Here is a 20,700-nt window from a genome sequence, read left to right on the forward strand (position 1 = left end):
CGACATATATAGTTTGCACACTCGGATATATCTTAAAAATTATTACTCCGCACATGCGTACATTGTAACAAATCTAACAATATTTCACCTTTTTGAATCTTCGATGATGACACACGAGAAAGAACAAAAAACAAAAAGGTGGGAGGTGTAAACCGTTCACGTGGCAAGCAGGGAAAGACGGGACATTTTGCCATATTCTATTTCAGTCTGGAAGTCCGTAAAACGTTAATTACCCGCCATGCAATTAATCAATCAAATAACAAAATAAAGTAATGAACCCCACATTCTCCTATAACAAAGAACTAAATATCTATCGTATTTTAGCAGTAATATCATAACTAGTTACTTTCTCCAAAATTCATGGATGCTTAGATGCTACCATTAATCTTCAATTTCATCATCTTCCCAGCTTCAATTACAAAATGTTGCACTCGATTCATCTTCCTCCATTCTCCTTTGTTTCACAATTTAATCGTAATTCTCTCTCATCCGCTTCATCGTTTCCTCCATCTGCTGCTTTTATCGGGTAAATTTTAGTTATTGTAATGTTTTATGTAATTTCATTTTATGATTTTTGTAATTTGATTTGATTTTATTTGTATTTTTTTGATGTTAGATTTATTTTGGGTTAATTTTATATTCAGTGGAATTTCTATGTCGCTTCATTTGCTTATTCGGGTGTTGATTATTTGCAATGTGATAGTCGGAAATATTGGAGGTGGATGAAGAGTGATGATTAGGGTTTATGATGATTTTGACATGGGGTGTATTTCATTTGGAAATTTAATTGCTTAAGTAGTATTCTTATGACCTGTTGTAGGTGGTAATAATGATGGTGATGAGGACTAATGACATTGAATTTTAAGTGTAATATTGTAAAAAATGTATGTTGGTAATGCGAAATTCTATCACATTAATGTCCATGGTAATGCAACTACGTCCTCAAATGGGTTTTTATTCCAAGATTTTCATTATTACTGAATACCACTCCTAAAGTGGTAATTGATGGTAATGGAAATGTAAGGAGGGGGGAGGGGGGTGAAAGCTTTGGGGTTAACTAATAAAAATTTATTGTCGTTATTATCGATTATTACCACCTATGGACGAATGGACCTACCAAACAAGCCTTTGAGGTGTTGATCATCTAGAATCTCTATGAATATTGTAGTCGCCTTAGTCATTCAAATGCTAACAATATTGGAGAAGTCAATAGCTTTGTGGTAAAAGCATAGAATTGGAGGTTAATGTTCTCTTCAAGGTGTGCTAGGAAGCAATAAAGGGTGGTGATGGCTGGGTTTTTAAAAAAGGAATTCATCTCCGATTTTTTTTTGTTGAAGTTAAAGTTCTTACGCATTTATACATCAATTAGGCTGTCAGTGAACAAATTTACAGTGATCTGAAGGTATACAAATTAGTTGTTAGACTTGTTACATTTCCAACCTTTCAAATTGTCAAGGATAATGATTGGATGAACATGATTAAACTAAAGTTTAATGGGGTTGGTATTTTGGAGAATTCAGGGATGCTTCTTTATGTGTACTACTATTCTTCTACATCTTCACCAGTGTTTGATTTTTACCTTTTTTCTTGTGAGTAAAGAGTTTGATTATACAAAAGCAAGGATGCTGGCTTTTGTCGGGTTAAAACTTGTATGATATGTCAATCTCATCTGCTGAATGTCACTTAATACTGGAGTATCTTTTGTTAAGTTTATGTATTTTACAATGATTTGAATAAAAGATGAACTATGTAAAAACTATTGTGTATTACGAACAGATCTCAATCGAGTTCAGGATCAGGTAACCTACAGCAGCAAATGACAAGGGTAGGTTTTTTTTTTGTCACATGTAAGGAACGTGCAAGTTCATATCCTTCTTCAGCATACCTTATAAGTCCGGTTTTACTTTTTTGGCATAGGTTAGACAAGGAGGTGCACAACTCAGGTTTCTATGAGCGCCACTAATCATGGTACCAAAGAGTGTGTGCTTGAGGTATATCTTATTTCATCAAACATATGCTTCATTTAAGGTTATAGATTTTTAAGGAAGGGGTACTCTCTTTTTTCCCTTCATGAAAGTTTTTTTTTTGGGTATCTCAACTCTGTCAATAAACTGAAGAGTGTTTTTGTCCCATTTACCAAGTTATAGTTTTAAATTTTAGCAGGCAACCATTTTCAGTAGTTTTACCTAAGTTAAAGAATTTGGCAACTTTTTTGGTTGTCTCCTTTGGTCCTTGCAATTGGTCTCCCTCACAATAGGTCTTTCTGTAAGTCATGCTAAGTTTCTAGTGCTGGATAACTTAGAGGAATCATCTTGCTTACTACCAAGAACTCTATATCTGTATAATTAGATTGGTTCATATCATAACAAATATATTTATTTAAGGAGTGTGCAAAAGGGTAGTCGTCTTTTATTGTGACTTTGTGAGTAAGGCTCATGTCATAGTAAACACGTCACACATATATTTATGGAGTGATAAGAATATCAGCAGTCTATATCATGGAATTCTCTGTCTTTCAATGAGTTCTCCGTTTTTTTCTATGTTGAAGAAATCTTTTTGTTGCTTTATTCATGAAATTCATCTAAAGTAGCTCATCTATACTGATGTCTTAATGTGTTGTCATGCCTATTATTTTTCTGTAAAAGGAAGAAGCTTTGACCATGATGGATACAAGCAAATCGTTCAAAATCCTGCCAGGCCAAGCATTTCCTTTGGGAGCTTCAGAAGTGGAGAATGGAATAAATTTTGCAATTTTCTCACAACATGCAAGCTCAGTAACTCTTTGCTTATTGCTTCCTCCCACCGGCTGGTGATTATGCATCTCTTTTATCGTTATTGTTATTTTGATTATGTGTGCCTTACATAACTTGTATAGCTTGGTTTTTGACTGTCCTCCTTGATTGTGTTAAAATCTGCAAACCAAAGGGTTGAGGTACTGTGATATACTGTAATTGGGAGCTTTTCTTTCCTTTTTTGTCCTTCTTATGAGGATGTGAAGGAAAAAGAACCTTTCTCAGCTTGCCACTTTTATATTCGTACTACATAGCATTGTGTTATTGTACATTTTTGGTTGTTTCTTTTTTTTTTTGGTAGGAAGACCCCTGTGTCAATTTGATCTCTCTTTAATTTATGTCTAGTGAATATGAGATGGTTACTGAACATGATAATCTTTTCTTAGGGAGGATTTTGATACAGGAAATGAAGAGATGGTGGAATTAAGGCTGAATCGGAGTTTGAACAAGACTGGAGATATATGGCATATTTTTATTGAGGTAATCTCTAATTGTCTCCAATTTTCTGTTGGGACTCTCTGTCTTTGCCTATGGTTGAAAACTCTTTTCCTACTTATGGATCTATTCCAACTGTATAGAGATGGGGAGAGGGTCTATGCTACATTTTGATATGGTTAACACATGGTGATGACAATAGGGTGGGAGGGGGGGGGGTGGAATTGATTTATCGTGTATTTTGTTATGTCTATTTATACTCGGGAAGACCCTCAGCATATTGCTTTACAAGCCATGTGACTAGGCTTTCATCCTTCTTTGACTACTGCATTTGCTACAGATGGAAATATTGTGATAGGGATGATCCTGAGTGGATAAGCGGATACAGTTTGACTTGTTGGGACCTCTGGACCTTTATAAAGAAAATTTACAGGGTTTGGTTAAGCTTTTTTTAGTCTAACAGGTGGTTTCATTTGCTGAGTTAGAAGGACTAAGATCCTCTTGTAACATGTTTAATCATGTAATATATAGGCTTTTTACTCTTTTTAACAAGGATTCACTTAGTTGATCTATTACTTATCAAGAAGCATATTTAGTTTGTCAGCATCTCAAGCTTCTCTCTATTATTGATACAGACGTAAAAGCTCGTCATGAAAATCTCAAAATTCTCAATCATGTAAGTTAATGAAAGAAATTGCAGATGAACGTCATTGGTTTTGACCTGTGGTTTAAGAGGGAAAAATTAGACTTGCGGTATGAGAAAGCAAACCTATGATGAGTGAAATTCCTTTTTCTCTAGTTTGAACTTCATCTTGCACTTGCATAATGATCATTGTGTCCACATCAGGATTTGACTTTTTATAACCTTAATTGAATTATAAATTTAATACTTGCATTTGTGTCTCTTTAATTTTTGTTTTGAATATAATTTTTAGTTCCTTCTGAATTCCTTTTATGTCATAGGATCTTCCGCGGAGTGGTGTTCTCTATGGTTACTGCATCGACGGTCCTCAAGATAGGCGACAAGGGCATCGTTTTGACAGTAGCATTGTTCTGATTGATCCCTATGCAAAATATGTCGAAGGTCGCCGGCTTTTTGGAGATCAAAACTATAAGCTTTCTAAATTCTTGGGGACATACGATTTTGAGGGGCCATCCTTTGACTGGGAAGATGATGTGCATCCAAACATACCAGAGGTATAGGCATAATTTTCATCTTTGTATTTATTTGTTTATTTATTTTATTTGGAGGGTTGAGGGTAGGAATGTAGGATCTTCCCTTTAGGAATTATGGTAAGAGTGATTTTCTTACTATGGTTGGTTCAAGGAAACTATTGAACGGAGACATGTTACAAGGCTTAGTTCCCTAATTTTTAGAACATGAGAAACTTAGGCTATGTATTTTATTCTCGATTTGGTTACATAACTAGTTTGTGGCTTGGGTGATGCATTGGGTTGCTACTTTGTATACGTGTTTAGTTAGATGAGCAATTTTGACTTTTTAGAATTGTTTTGATGATTATCTTCGAGATGTCCCTAAAAAAAAAGGCTGACTTATTTATTGGTGGATCTTTTTGAGTAATTATGTTCTATATTGTTTTTGGTTGTTTTTATTAAGAAAACCATGCCTGATGTTTTTTAAGTTACTCCATATGATCCAAAGATGTCAACCGCTGTTGACTATTTTGCACGGAAAAAAAAGTTATCATATCATTCATATGTCATCATATGGAAAAGGACATGATTTTTCAAATCCATAAAATTTAAGTATTTTCCAGGAAACTATTTTGCAGGAAAAAAAAAGTTATCTTCTTCTTCTCCTCTTCTTCTGCTTGAACGCCTTAATCCCATTAGTGGGGTCGGTTACATGAACCAACATGAGGACTACCCAGGAGGTCACCCATCCTAGTACTACTCTCAATCATTGTGGCTCATGTCAAGCGATGTGACAAAGTTTTACACTGGCTGTCACTGACCTACCGTAACCCTCCTCCTTCTTCTCCTTTTAGTGTTTAAGTTATTGTATTACAAAATTTACATTAGAAAGCATAATAAATGAATAGCGAAGATAGGAAGACTTATGAATTAATACTTGTTGGTCTTAAGTTCAAACCTTTGTATAAGCACTTTTTTTTGTTGTTGTCCTAGGTAATACATGTTACTTGCTAAATAGGTGATGTGGCATGTTTTTAGTGCTTAAATGGGCGGCATGTGACACAAATACAGTTTTAAGATTACTTTGTAGATTACTTTGTAATACTCTGTGCATTATTATAGATGATTGACATATCTCTTCAATGATCTAAACTTAGTTATACTAGCTCCGACATTTTTTGTTCATTTAAAAGCTATTTTTTTTTTTTTTTTTTTACAAAGACCTGAAATTTATTGATTGTTCTTACATGTATGATTTAATTTTTGCATTTTTGTTGCAGAATGATCTTGTCATATATGAAATGAATGTTCGTGCATATACTGCTGATGAGTCTAGTGGGGTTGATGCAGATATACGGGGAAGCTATCTTGGTGTTATTGAGAAGGTAATGATCTCAGATATCATAAAGAAATCTTGTATAACATACTTCATACTTGATTATCCTGTCATTCAGATTTTAGAAAAGCTTGATGTTACCTTTTTTTTTAAATGAAGATTCCTCATCTCTTGGAGCTTACCTTTTTTTTTTTTTAAATGAAGATTCCTCATCTCTTGGAGCTTGGAATCAATGCCGTGGAATTGCTTCCAGTCTTTGAGTTCGATGAGATGGAGTTCCAAAGGCGCTCCAACCCCAGAGATCACATGGTGTGTTGGCAACTCTCTTTTATGTAGGCCTTACAAAAGTTTTATGCATTCATTTTGATGTTATGTCCCTTCTTTAAAGAATACTGGATAAATTCACAATCATTTTTGGTGTTGACCTGATTGTAGAAGCATTCATTGCTGTTTTTTGTGTTTGTTGCAAAATCTTTTTCTTCTGATTTATATGTTCTTGCTTGCTTGGCAGCTGAGATTGTAGGAAAAACGCTTTTCATGTGTACTATCTGCATGTTTAATTTATTAGTTGTTGCTAATGATATTTTTAATGACACTAATGGTTGGAAATTTTTTGGTGCTGGAAAATGGAAGATTAATACCTGGGGCTATTCAACTATCAATTTTTTTGCCCCTATGAGTCGCTATGCAAGTTGTGGTGGAGGACCTATTAATGCTTCTCTGGAGTTCAAGGAAATGGTTAAAGCCTTGCATAATGCTGGAATAGAGGTCTGATGTCAATACTGATATACTTCATTTTAAATTGATAATGTTTACTTCTCTGATAGATTACATCAATGTGATAGGTTTGGATTTAATAATGCACTCCCTGTCTCCACCTTGCTTTGTTTGTGGCCTTTGACTATGTTTACTCATATGCTCAAATTAATACTACTTAATATCTCCTCATCTCTAATATATATTATAACATAAATATATTAGAAAAAGACACAATCTGGTGTAATTTGGAAGTAAAATAAAAACAAAGGGAAAAAAAAAAAGATTGTAGGCTTATTGGGAAATTTGAAGTAGTAGATCATTGACCTTTTCGGGTTTCGAAACAACAAACATTTTTGGAGCATTTCATGTAGATTGGATGCATTGAAGAAGTAAATGCACAATTTTTCTTTATTTTTGATAAAAAAATATGAAGTGGTGGGATGATGTTTTTTATAAGATGTTATTACTAGTTGTCTAAATTAACATGGATGATTTATATTTTTTTTCCCAGGTCATCTTGGATGTTGTGTATAATCATACAAATGAGGGTGATGATAAACTCCCTTACACTACTTCTTTTCGTGGCATAGATAATAAGGTGAGTGATATAGACTCCTATCATCCTATGCTTGTCTTTGGTGTTTTACCTAGGGCACAGAGATTTTTATTTGTTTATGTATGTATGTTAAGATTTTTTTTTTTAATTGACCTTTTGCTGTTCATTTTTAACTAAATAGTACAAATTTAAAACTTTTACCAAACTATCCTACATGACCTAACTTTAACTCTAAGATGTGCTGTGAGGAGGCGTATTTTAAAATGCATGCCCCAATTGCACATAAGTAAAAGCAATGAGGTATCATTCCAAGGTGCAGCCTTTTCTCCATCCTTCTCTCTCCTCCCTATGTCTCTTATTGCTACTCCTTGAAAGTTATATTTTTTTTTTTAAAAAAAAAAAAATTTTGCTAAGTTTGGGATGGAACTTCTTGTAACATTTATATAACTTTGCCTTGAGATAACATGAAAATCCAGATTTATAAAGGTGTAGAAGCTAAAATAGATAAATCAGGCATTCCTCTAATTATTATTTTTTTTTTTTCGTGTCATGCCAAAATAACATCACAGTTGGTAGGAGTTGAAATTTAGGTAATTAGTAGTAATGATAAGAGTCTTTGAAAATAAAAATAGAAATTTGTTTGATAAGAGAATTTTAGTGATCAAGGACATTGTGGTAGTCTTTTTAAACAAAATATTGAAGTTCATGTGAAAGACTATGCCGAATTAGTAAGTTGTGGGAGTATATGTAATACGTTGGATCAAAACCTTCTTTGTTATTTTTGGTTTAAACATACTTTTTCGAATCGTTTTTGGAACCTTTATATTTTCTTGTTGGTCTATTCTGGGTCTTCAGGTATATTACATGCTGGATGAGGATGGCAAATTTATGAATTATTCAGGATGTGGTAAGTATTTCAGCACTTTTTCTTTCAGTTTTTATGTAACATGCTTTTGAGAATAATGTGAAAATTCTCCGTTTACCATGACCAGATCATAAAGCTACACTATGAATGGTGTATTACAATATAACTTGTAAATTCACATTTCAAAAGCTAGATTAATGTTGTCTTATTGCTGTATTTGTTCTTCAGTAATTTGATCTCACGGCTGCTCTAAGGGCATTGCTTTGACATCATTACAGCAAACTAGAGTGTTTAGAGCTGTTTTAAATTAATCCTCACCTTGGTGGTTTTGTTTTCCAAATTTAGATTCAGGTTTCTCATTGTTCTGCTCTCTTAGTTTCATGTGTTACACATCCTTCTCTAAGCAATCTTTTGATTGAATTTAGTTGCTTTAAGAAAATACCCTCCCGCTGAAAAGGTTGATGGGAAAAATACTATGGGGTGAATGGTGCATGTTTAATATACTGACAATTATTAATATCTAATGAATGCAGTGTTGATGCTAATGTATAATTATGTGGGCCAGCTGCTATTTGTCTACTGCTGTCTTCATTGGGTTGAGAGTCATCTCTTTTTTTTAAAACTTAGTTTATTACTACTTGTGGTTTAAGATAGTGGCTACTTGGCATCTGACAATGCTTGTTATAAGAAAGGAGATGTGTCAGATTCATATTTTTAAACATGTCCAATGGATGTTTTTTGTCTAGTGCTCTTAAAGCAATGCTTTTGTTCTTTCTTGGCTGCAGGAAACACGATAAACTGTAATCATCCTGTGGTCATGGAACTCATTCTTGACAGCTTGAGGCACTGGTATGTCATACGTGTTTAGTCGATTCATTTTTATATATGTGACTTATGGGCTTCTAATCTTTTTATTTTTTTGTATGATACTTCATTCGCATGTAGTCAGCCATTCTCATGTATGGAAATACACCTGCCTGGATCTATGAGGTTTGAGATGTGGCCTATTTATGATACTGTGGGAGGAGTAGATGCCTTTAGTTTAAATTGGATTAATTAGACTATAAATAAACATGCGCATCTCTTGAGTGCAAAGGTGAATGATTCGAGCTAGCTTTTACTCCCTCTGCCCACAAATGGTAAAGAAACACCAAAATATATTTGGTTGGGTAGAATAAACACAAAGCTTGTTATGGGACTGGTAAAAGTTGAGAGAATTTGTCAGTGTAACAGGACTTTTATATATGGACAGATGGCTTAGTATTGATATGCTCCATTTCATAATACTGGTCCTCCTTTCCTCTTTGGGAAGTTTCAATTGACTGCTAATATAACAAATTGGCTTTTGAACTTTCTCTCTCTAGGAATGCTTTTGTAATATAACTCCACTAAAAACTTCTTTTGCTCCATATTAACGGAGCCTATGTGATGAAGAGACAAGGGGAGGGGGAGAGAGAGAGAGAGAGAGAGAAGGGGACCTATGGTACGAGGAGAGAAATGGAGGGACACATTAGCTTAATAAACTAATGTTTTAAACTTAAAATTGATGTGAAACTTCCTAAAGTAAGGAAGTTTTTTTCTTTCTTTTCTTTTTTTTTTTTTTTTTTTTTTTTTTTTGGCAATTGAAACTTCCTAAAGTTATAATTACTATGGAACAATTGTAGTATATCTTTGTTTGCCTTTATTCATTATTTCTAGTTTTTTAAATAAGCACCCAAGAATAACATCATGATTGGGAGGAAGTATTATCTATAAATCTTTTTTGTATTGTTTATTATTTTAAATGAGTGCCCATTCTAGAAAAAGCTCAATTGTTAAGATTCTAGCTATGTTTCTCAATCAATATTGAGACGAAACTTTTTTGGCATTTGTTGGTTAATACAGAGTTCTTGAATGCAATGTGGATTGATATTTTCTTGGAAGCAAGTTAGTTGGATATAGTTACAGTTTATATATAAAATTTCATCACATTTCAAATGGAGTGAAACTGTTAAAGACTCAAAGATTCACTAATGTCTAGCTGTTGGACTGTACTGGGCTTAATTAAATGGCTTGTTATTTGTCTTTGCTTTGTATTTTTCATAAATTAGCAATGAACATTGCGTTAATTAAGGGTCAATTGCAATGTTAAAAGTAATCTCTTTGTGTTACAGTGGTAAGGCAATGTACATCTATGGTCCACCCCTCCTACCTTCCCCTATATAGAACTTTAGAGGCATTGGAGTTATATTGATGTGTATCTACTATCTTCTCCATTGGTTGGTTTTTATTTTTATTTTTATTTATTTCCTCTCTTTTTCCTTAGATGAGATGATGATTTTTCTGGTGTCATATGTTTCCCTATGTTTATTATCTTAGATTTTTGTCTTAGATGAGTTCTGGCTAGTTTTAGATGATTACTGAACTCTTGCTTGTTTGTGAATATAGATCCCTTTAATTATACGTCTTTAATAACAACTCTTATGCCTTTTTCTCTAAACCAATTGAAGGGTCAAGGAATACCATGTGGATGGCTTCCGGTTTGACCTTGCTAGTGTGCTTTGTCGAGGAACTGATGGTTTGCCTCTTGGTGCACCTCCTCTTGTGAAGGTAAGTTGTTTGATGCTTAAATTATCACAAGTTTGAACTCTTTTGTATGCTTAGTTATGGTAGTAAATCTAAAAAGGTTTTGTTCTTAGAAGGTTATAGGCATCTAGTTGACCTTCCATGGGACATTCAATTCCTCTTGGTTTAAACTATTGCGTGGAATCTATGGAAACTATAACAATCTGATTTCTCTTGCTAACCAGATGTTGGTGTGGTGACAAAAGCACCTCCTATCTCTAAACCCCCCTCCCCCCTCTACCCGTCAACCCCCACCTTCCCACCCAACCATCACACTCACAATTCTTTATAGAATTAATCATTCCTATTCCAAAAATAGGTTTTTGTCAATTCCTTTAATCCAAAACAAGTTACGTAGTACGCCCTCCGTTTTTATCCGTTTTTTTTTTTTAAATTCTACATTTTTACTTTATTCCTTTTATGACAACCTTTTATTCATTTTTTTTATCGACTACAACCCCACTATGCGGGGCTCAATTATATTAAATAAATCTCTTACTTTGTGTCTCTCTCCCCTTAAAAGCAAAAGAAGTCATATGTGTGGTATTCTTTTAATCTTTTACTTGATATTTGTAGCTACAGTAATTGAGTAGAACTTAGAAAAACGGAGGTAGTATTTTACAATAACAATACAACTTCTATTATCAATATAATGATATAGGTTATATTGTAATATCAATACAAGTATTACTACCACATTTTTATGGCTAACGCAATAACCAAAATCTTGATGTGTGCAATGGCTAAGACTTTGTTCTCATCACCTTAATCGAATAATATTCAATGAAAATAATTAAAACTTCAGTAAATATAAGTTAATTTCAAAAAAAAAAAAAAAAAAGTTTAGTTCAATAAAAATTAGTTAAGTTCAACAAATCTAAATTCAAGCTAGTAAATAATAAGTTTTAATTAGTGAAAATCAATAACTAAAGAAATATTATTATAGCAAATCAGTATCAGTAAATAAAAAAGTTTTAATTAGTAATAATATTCTAAGTTAGCAATAATTTCATTTCATCAAAGATTATTTAATTTCAGTAAAATTAATTCAAGTTTAGCAAAAATTATTTCAGTTCCGCAAAAGTCAAATGAAGAGAACATATGACATATTTTGAATCTCAGGGAGTGAATTATGTATAAATCTTATGGCGAATTAGCTTTTATAGCACCTTGTTGCATACTAATATTTTGTCTATCTGATCCATTAATCTGATGTTTTGAAATTCCATGAGGGGCAAGATTAAAGAAAGATAATTTAATGCTGTCTCTCTGTTAAAACGTTTAAATGTCATAGGGAATGTTATAACTGATTTGCTGCTTTGCTGTTACATAACAGAGAGTTTTGTACTGTACTTCTGCCAATTTCCTTTTGTAATTGACACATGGTGCAGTCCTGAACTAATGGTATATCTTCAGTCTATGGCTAGTGTTAGACCAATACGCTTCGATTTGCCTGCCTAAAACTTGCAATAGCCAGTTTTTGTCACTGCTTATGGTTCATGCTGAATGGGGATACTGGGTAGTCGTTAAGAGCTTGCAGATATTTAAGGCGTCTTTAATTTATGCTTTATGTAATTTGGATTAAACTTGACTTGATTATTGTATTGGTGAAAATCTTATGCTTTTTTTAGCTCTTTTGGTTTTATATTTAAGGCATAGCCTATTAGATATGAGTTTGCTCATCTTATGTGCCTTTTTCAATTTATGATACTCCATTCTTTGTGTCAGGCCATTGCAAAAGACACTGTCCTTTCGAAGTGTAAGATAATTGCAGAGCCATGGGACTGTGGAGGTCTTTATCTAGTTGGACAGTTTCCTAATTGGGACAGGTAATCTTTTCCCTTTTCTTTTTTTTTTTTTTGGGGGGGTGAGGGGAAAGGTTTTTTTCAGCATGTCCTAACATATTATACTAGATCCATGTGACTGCAGGCATCAAATTTTATGTGAATGTTAGGTATAAAATTGTTTTATAAATTTAATGTTCACTGCTTGCTCCTAATTGATAATCTGGGAATTTCTCATATATAGGTGGGCAGAATGGAATGGCAAGTATCGTGATGATATGAGAAGATTTATGAAGGTAGAGCTTTCCTATAACAAGAGTGTCTTATAAAAGTTCATGTTCTTTCCAAGGGATGCTGCTAAAAACTACTCTTATATGTTTTTTTAATAGTATTGCATCTGTTCACTGTTTGAATGTATAATGCAGGGTGACTGTGGCATGAAAGGAAGTTTTGCAACTCGTGTATCAGGATCTGCAGACCTATACAGAGTAAGAGTTATTTAGCACATCCTGCTCATAACTAAAGTAGTGGTTTTTTAACTTTAAAGCATATAAATTTTCATCAATATGTGAAGCATTGAACAATCAATACATGAATCACTGTATCCATATCATTAAGTTTTGTCCTTAAATTCATTTTAAACCTGTATTGTGTATACCTTTGCAGCTAAGTTCATCCGATTTATATGTCTGAGAATAAATTTATAATTATATTACTCCCTACGTTTTTCTTTTATTGCACCATGAGGACTTTTACACTATTCACTTGATCTTCTTTGACCATCATTTGTGATTCATCCATTAGGAAAAACATAGTCATGTGGGATCTAGTTAGATTTGTCTCGAAACCTACTTTTCAAGTATCAATTTTTTATAATTTTTACAAAAGTATAATTGAAGATATTAATAGCTAAAGTAATGCATTGGCAAGCGTGAAATCCCTCATGGTGCAATAAAAAAATAACGGAGGAAGTATTAGAATGTGTTCCCAAGTCAGTCCTTACTGCCATATAGTGCCTTCCCTTATCTATGAGTATAATTTTATGTCATCCACATATATTTAAAGATTTACAAACATACGATCACTTCAAGGCTCAAACATGTGATCTCTTTTTTGAATATTAGGACTTAACTAATGCGCTATGTAGTCTTACATATTCTCCTATAAAAAATAAAATATAATAAGGGCAATATATGAAAGAAAACTACTAAAAATATCATTCATCATTTTCACACATAAGGTCACAACTGTTGTTTATGTACCTACCTGGAGCATTGTCCAGAGCCAAAAACTAGTTGTCAACCATTTGGTATGAAATATCTTATGATGTTAATTGCTGCCTTCTTATTTAGGTTAACAAGCGGAAGCCATACCACAGCATCAACTTTATTATTGCTCATGATGGATTTACTTTGTATGATCTCGTCTCATACAATTTTAAGGTAATTTCTGATTACTTATCACGAACATTTGTTGGGTAATGGTTTCACACGCTTTGACATATGATTAAATTGTATTGTAGCACAATGAGTCTAATGGAGAAGAAGGCAATGATGGATGCAACGATAACTATAGTTGGAACTGTGGTTTTGAAGGTGGGATTTCATTTTGTCTATGTTCAGTTATTTTCATATCTCTATGGTTCCATCTGTCTTGCAACAAGGTCTTTCTTTTTCTGTTGTAAGAGCCAACTACCCAGTATAAGAAGTGATTTGTAGCCTGAATAATTTAGTCCTTTCTAACAAGGTCATATGTGTAGATTTGGTCTCTCACGCTGCTGGCTGTTACGTATGGAAATGGATTAATTCAATATTTATGCTGTATTTTGTTATGTTTGCGCTATTTAAAAAAAACAACAAATTTTTTTTACGCTAAGTTGTCCTGCTCTTTGAGTTTATGTACTAACAGAACTTGAGCTGGTTTTGGTGTGGCAGAAGTTCACCTCGCCCAAAAACTAAAATGCTAGCCATGTGTGTGATCTGGGTTAATGCCATAGAAAGGTTAACTTTCAAGAGGCAGGACTTGACTCCCACTGTTTCTAATGGTACCAGTGAGAAATAAAGGCAAAAATTTAGGAATGTAACTCCAGCTGTTTGGACCCAAAACAAAATCTTAACAATCCAATGTCAGGGCATCATGGGGCTTGGATGGTCAGAATTGGGTTGAATAATTGCAACAAGTTTAGAATGAATGTGGCGGATTTATTTAAACCCCAAAAATCTCCTACCATATGGATACTAGTGAAAAATCTCATAATTACTTTTTAAGGATAAGGAGTGGACCACACTGTACCAGCATAAGCTTGAGGAATTTTCTTGGTTGTTTTAAACATTTGATCTAATTCCAACTTTTGGGTGCTGGTTATTTTCCTGGTGCACCATCTAATGCTCTAAAACACGGTTGGTTACACATCCTTATTCAGGAAGCTGGCCTAGATATGAAAGTTGAAGGCTATATCTCTTAGTTGTGATATGTCAACTAAGTGGCTCCATGGCATAGATAAGGGGCTTTCAAACTCATTATCACTGATCTGGACCTAACACTGTTTCATGGTCTGGACTCTGGAAAGCAACTCGTTCACTGTTGTGAAGTGCTCCATTGCTAAGGTCTATAAATCTCGGCAAGGGTGCATGACAGTATACTTAGTATTAAGGTCTTCAGGATCCACCATTGTTATGTATAGTGGGATTTAGAAAGCCTAAACTTAAGGGTGATATACCCATTAGACCACAATATTTGTTATCGGAAAGGATTTCCCTTGTTTGATTGACATTTCATACCCAAGAGAGGTATTTTTATGCTAGAGAAAGTGTCAGTTATATGAGGTTGTGAAGCATCCCAGTCCAAAATTGATCCTTCGTGCCCTAGAATTGAGGATAGATGCTGTCAGAAAAGTTTTGAGCTGGATCTCAGATGTAACATGAATGTTATTTAACTTTTGTAAATATCTATTTCATTGTTAAATACTAACTTTACATCATAGTAGAGGCCCACAATTGACTTTGCATGATCATGGAAATATTCTTCCTAGAAAATGAGCGAGGATTAAAACTCTGGTCTTGTCTTAGTGGGTTTAAATATTTATGACAAGTTTAGGTCAAGATCTCTTATCTTTAGTTTCAATCCTTAAGGGGGTGGAATGTGGAAGTCTTGTGTTCTCTAGCTTTTAGCCCTTCCGATTCCTTTTTGATCCTGCGTAAAGGGAAGTCAAGGATGTTATAAATGATTCTCGTGAATGTTTGCATGGACAAGCATGAGCGTAAAGTATGACATTGATAGCCAATGATTTTATTCCTCTTACATTTTCTCCTCCTTGAAAAACAAGAATATGAAGAAGGAATTGGTTGTACTAATCATATGAAACAATAGATGTAGAAAATTCATCTTTGAAGGATATTAGTTGACAGCGATTCTAGGAAATCAGCTATATTATCTGAAAGCATTAATGAAGAAGAATGCTCTAAGATTGTCTTAGTAGGATGAAAATGGTGGAAAAAGGCTATAATTTGCTTTATTTTTCTGGCGTAGGAGAAACAACGGATGCTGATATAATTGCTCTACGTTCACGGCAGATGAAAAACTTTCATTTGGCCTTGATGATATCTCAGGTATATTGGTCTTTGTTTCAGCTTGATTGAGTTTACCGTCTCTGCATTAGTACTTTTTTTTTTTTTTTTTTTTTTTGCTTTTGTTGTTGCTACGCCATATTTCTTTCTGAAATTGCTCAACTGCAAGAATGACAGCAGTGTCTGTTATTGGGTTCCTGACTGTCAACTCCTCTTTGTTCGGAGTAATTTCTTGGTTTTTCTGGAATCACTTGCAAGCCATTTTTCGTTCAATGTTTTTTAAGTATGTCTTGGAAAGAATATGTATGGTTCAAATTTGGTTTGTGCTAAAATGCTCGTCTTCTGTAAACATTTTTATTGTAATAAAATGGTGGTTCAATACACCAGTTTTACTTCAGTCATTTAGTTGGGGAAAAAAACTGGAAAAGGTTTAATCAAATTATTAGCTTTTCTAATTTTTAACATAAATCTCATCTTGTGGCTGTTGAGATGCATACTTGCTGGATGACTAGTTAATGACTGATTCTGTTTTTTTTCCAAGTTGAATTGTATCTGGTAGTTGAAGTCCAATTGCCTGATTAAAATGGGTGTAACTTGATTACTGATAATACTAAATAATTTAGAGTTTGGGTAAAGCTCTTCATGGGATAACATTGGTCAGTGCACTTGCATATTTAGAACATGTTTGTGATGAAAAGTTGCTATAAGGAATTTGGTTCTTATGGAATAACATATCAAGATTAGAAGTATGGAAGTGAAACTAAGTTTATGGTATTCTTTGATATTTACTGTGTACTAAAAAAGTAAAGTTATGAGTTAATTAGCAGTTATTTGTCTTGCCGGTCATTATATGAAATTTATGCTTTCCATTTATGATGGTAACTGGTAAGTATCTCTCAATTCCCTTGATTGTTTTTGTCCCCCTCCCCCCTTCTGCCCGCCAGGGCTGCTACTCCTCTTAAAGCTCCAAATTGATATGAAGAATCCAACTGCTCCCTCTCCCCTTCCTTTTTTTTTTCCTTCCTATCTTCTTTTTCATATCTTCCTTCAGGAGACATGGGAAACATGGCTCTACACCTAAAAAGGTGCAATTTATTTTGCCCCTGTGTCTATTTGTTATCCCACTTCTTTTAATTTCAGGCTTTTTTGATAGTTTCACCCAAAATTATGCAAGAAGCCATGTAATCATCTATTTTCTGACGTATGTGTGTCCTGATTCTCTTTATTTGCATACATCCAGGGTACTCCCATGATGCTAATGGGTGATGAATATGGGCATACTCGTTTTGGAAATAACAACAGTTATGGCCATGATAATGCGCTTAACAACTTCCAGTGGACAAAGGTGTGAAGCCATCACTTATTCTAGTTAATTTGTATTTACTGTGTTTACTGACATGATACCCTTGTCTACAATAAAAAGTTGGATGCAAAGAAAGAAGACTACTTCAGGTTTTTCTCTGAAGCTGTGAAGTTTCGTAAAACACATGACATATTCAGACGTGAGAATTTTCTTGAGAAGGTAAACAACTTCAGCCTTTTCAATATAGTATCTACTGTACAATTTTTTGCAACTAGGCATGATTTCTTGCACCAAAATAGCCTTTGTTGTCCGCAATTATAATGTAATTGATGTTTTCTCTGTTCTTGCTCATGGAAATGCTTGTACATATGGCTTCCAGGTTTCCCCCTCTTCTCTTTGAGTGCAGTTTTGCAAGAAGAGCTTGGTTAGATTGGTAGATTTATAAGACCTTAAATCGTCATTATGTTGTCCTCTTGTCCATAACCCATAAGTTCATCTAAACCAAACCTGTCTTTCTCCAAGGGAATGTATGGGATCTTAAGAACTAAACGAAAGATCTTGTAAGAAAAGTCTTGCAGGAATTCTTTACCCGAGTTTCTTGTCATTTTAATCATGGAAACTATAGCTGCCATTTCTTCACCTGACAAGAACTTATTTTACTAAGTTTAATTTCCCATAAAAGCTACTCAAGCTTAGATGCTTTTAGATAATTCGAGGACACCCTAGGTCTTCTTTAGCTGCATTATTATTTTTATAAATAACTCTAATTTTGGTGGATATCAGTCATTTTTCCTGACTTACAAGTTCTTTATTAATAATTTACAGAAGGATGTGACATGGCATGAGGACAATTGGAGCAATAGCGAGAGTAAATTCCTGGCTTTCACGTAAGAAATTATGCCAACCTTTTTTTGAAGTCGAACCATATTAATAACTCAGCAGCATGCTGCCTCTTTCCTGCATATTGTTTTCTGGACGTCTAACGACCAGATGCTGCCACATATTACATGATGTTCATCTATTTGGCTCATGTACTTTAATATACATTTTTTATTATTAATAGACTTATGTTGCCCGGAAGGCTTAGGGAACATGTAAAGTTTGTATGCATATCCTGTCTACCATTGATGTTTAATCTGGGAATGACATATCTGAATATCTAATTTCCAAGTTATACAGTAATTACATAGTGTTTTGGATGATTCTGCAGTAGGTAGTTTTTAAGACAATGTGATTGAACTCATCTATCTTTTTTGAATCGAATGCTTTAAAGAAGCTAGAAAGCTAGGCCAAGCCATATGTGAATGTTCATTTTTTGTTCATCTGTATGAGAAGGGCATGCATTTTAGGTATAATGATGTGCACATGTCGCTCTGTGCATCACCACGATGTCTTTCAAAATCTGAATTTGAACTGTGATCTTGGATTTGCAAATATGAATATCTGTTCTTGCTGTTATGTTAAAATTCATAATTTTTAACTATTTTTGTATCTTGATACTGTAATTCACCCAGTCTTGCACTACATAATCTTCATCTTGTCCTGCTGTGATCCCTGGCCTTTTCCTGCCTTTCTGTACATGCATTTCACACTTGTATGTATTCGAAGTTTATAGTGAATGCAAATGAAGTATTCATAATTTTAAGGTATACTTTAGATTTTATTTTTTTTATTTTATTTTATTTTATTTTATTTTATTTTATGTTGCTGGCTGTCCCTAAATCTGTGTAATTTCTGCAGATTACATAGTGAAAAGCGAGAAGACGTTTACTTGGCATTCAATGCTCATGACTTCTTTGTTCAAGTTCCAATACCTTCACCGCCACAAAATAAACGTTGGTTCAGAGTGGTGAGGAATCTCTTTGATTTTCTTTCCTTGTTGGGGATTGTTGCAACACTAAATTTAATGATAGGTTCTAATCATGCTGATCTGGAATTTTTTTTATTGTACTGATACACATAACATTTCCAGTTTTGTCTGCTAACTCGTTCAATCTAAAAGTTCACTTCACTGCTCAAGTTTCAGCATGATTTTTTCTTTACTTTTTTTTATTTTTTATTTTTTATTTTTATTTTTTATTATTATTTTTTATTTTTATTTTTTTGTGGCATTTTTTGGACTTCAACTGTCTTTTTGGTGGGAAATAATAAGTGGTGGCAAAAGCAGTCAACTGTATGAGTTTTGGCAAGGAAAGTCCTATACCAATGTCCATGACTCCATGGTAATACAATTATGCTCCCCAAGGACCCAAATAAGTGTTTCTCGTTGTAAAACTCCACTACTCGTTACAAGAGGTTATATGAAGTATAAATCTATGAAGTATATCACATACTCAGGGCCTAAAGGTGGAGAAGCATAGCATTATCATGGGCATGATGCCAATTTCTGTATAAACTTACTCGTATATCTGTTTCTGTTGCTGCCTATATTGATGAATACCAAAAGGGCCACAAATTTCTGTAATCAAGGCCGGGATTGATGTACTCATATATGATTTGTTTCAGGTGGATACAAATCTCAAATCTCCAGACGATTTTGTAGCTGAGGGTGTCCCAGGCATTCAAAGCACATACAATGTAGCTCCCTATTCATCAATTTTACTTGAAGCAAAGTAATGGAAGCCCTTAAGATCTGCAAACCTACAACTTGCATAATTCTCATCAATAATGGAGAAAATCTGGTCTTATTTGACTGGAATTTATATTCTCTATCTTCACTCCAAGCTTGTCAGCTGCACGCAAAACAGACAACAGTCTGGTTGCTTGAGATCAGATGAGCCAGTCAGCTGTAGCAAGCCAGTGGACAAGCCAAGCTTAAATAAATTAGAACCTACGTAATCTCTTACACTTGTCGTGTCACTCCGTTATCTAAAATTTTGTATAATCATGTAGTGTTAACTTCTTTTACGCTACTGACTATAATAAGAAAACCCGAAAAACTATCTACCTGCTGTAAACATATGGTTACGGTCTTACGGTGTACTTAAATTGGGAAATAAAATGAGACATTGTTGTTTTGTATCTCTGGGTTTGCATGACTAAGTCTGGAAGGTTCTTTTGTGGGAAAGACAGGGAATGTCACAATCGTGGTCCAAATGAATATGTGAACATAAGGCATCTTTTGGGTCGGTGACAGGTAACCTGTTATTACACCAAGATTTTGAGATCCCTTCTAAGATGGAGAATATAAGTTTATAACCATATAAGTGAGGTCAACAGCAATTTTCAACTTCTTTTTTTTAATTCTAAAATTATATTTCTGTTATACTATATGGTTTGGAATAAGCTATTTCTTGTATAGAATAATATAATTGCGGGGTAAAAAAGAAAGGAAATGTTGTTGGTGACTGATGAGAGGTTGAGACTGGATAACTTTGGCTTTTGAGGAGAACCACAATTTTATTTTCTTTTCATGGGAAAAAGTTCAATTGTGAATCAAATTACTACTGATTTAGTAACTTGCATATTTACCTTTAAATTTAATGGTGTATTGAAGTTTTTAGACATGTTTTGTTTGGCTATTAGTTGTTGATTGTTGGTTGGTT

The 20,700-nt window shown here is 33.9% G+C and overlaps 1 protein-coding gene across 1 annotated transcript; it reads left to right on the top strand.

Moving 5' to 3' along the window:
- Positions 1-233: 233 nt before the first annotated feature.
- Positions 234-20,178, top strand: LOC110709682 (isoamylase 3, chloroplastic-like). Its single transcript, XM_021887903.1, has 24 exons — positions 234-526; positions 1,777-1,825; positions 1,923-1,991; positions 2,646-2,809; positions 3,179-3,272; positions 4,191-4,424; positions 5,663-5,767; positions 5,923-6,027; positions 6,352-6,486; positions 6,989-7,075; positions 7,889-7,940; positions 8,684-8,747; positions 10,388-10,487; positions 12,231-12,331; positions 12,531-12,582; positions 12,712-12,774; positions 13,639-13,728; positions 13,809-13,881; positions 15,815-15,894; positions 17,093-17,197; positions 17,276-17,374; positions 17,981-18,042; positions 18,896-19,004; positions 19,661-20,178. The coding sequence occupies exons 1-24, from the start codon at positions 423-425 to the stop codon at positions 19,769-19,771; spliced, it is 2,307 nt and encodes a 768-aa protein (XP_021743595.1). The 5' UTR covers positions 234-422; the 3' UTR covers positions 19,772-20,178.
- The last annotated feature ends 522 nt before the right edge of the window (positions 20,179-20,700 follow it).

This window comes from Chenopodium quinoa, unplaced genomic scaffold, assembly GCF_001683475.1.
Source record: "Chenopodium quinoa cultivar QQ74 unplaced genomic scaffold, ASM168347v1, whole genome shotgun sequence".
In the NCBI taxonomy this organism is placed as follows: domain Eukaryota; kingdom Viridiplantae; phylum Streptophyta; class Magnoliopsida; order Caryophyllales; family Amaranthaceae; genus Chenopodium; species Chenopodium quinoa.

Excerpts from the sequence above, each read along its gene's own strand:
- LOC110709682 (XM_021887903.1), top strand. The coding sequence starts at position 423 with ATGTTGCACTCGATTCATCTTCCTCCATTCTCCTTTGTTTCACAATTT. Across the intron at positions 2,810-3,178 it reads TTGCTTCCTCCCACCGGCTG|GGAGGATTTTGATACAGGAA; the intron begins GTGATTATGCAT and ends ATCTTTTCTTAG. Across the intron at positions 12,775-13,638 it reads GATCTGCAGACCTATACAGA|GTTAACAAGCGGAAGCCATA; the intron begins GTAAGAGTTATT and ends CTTCTTATTTAG.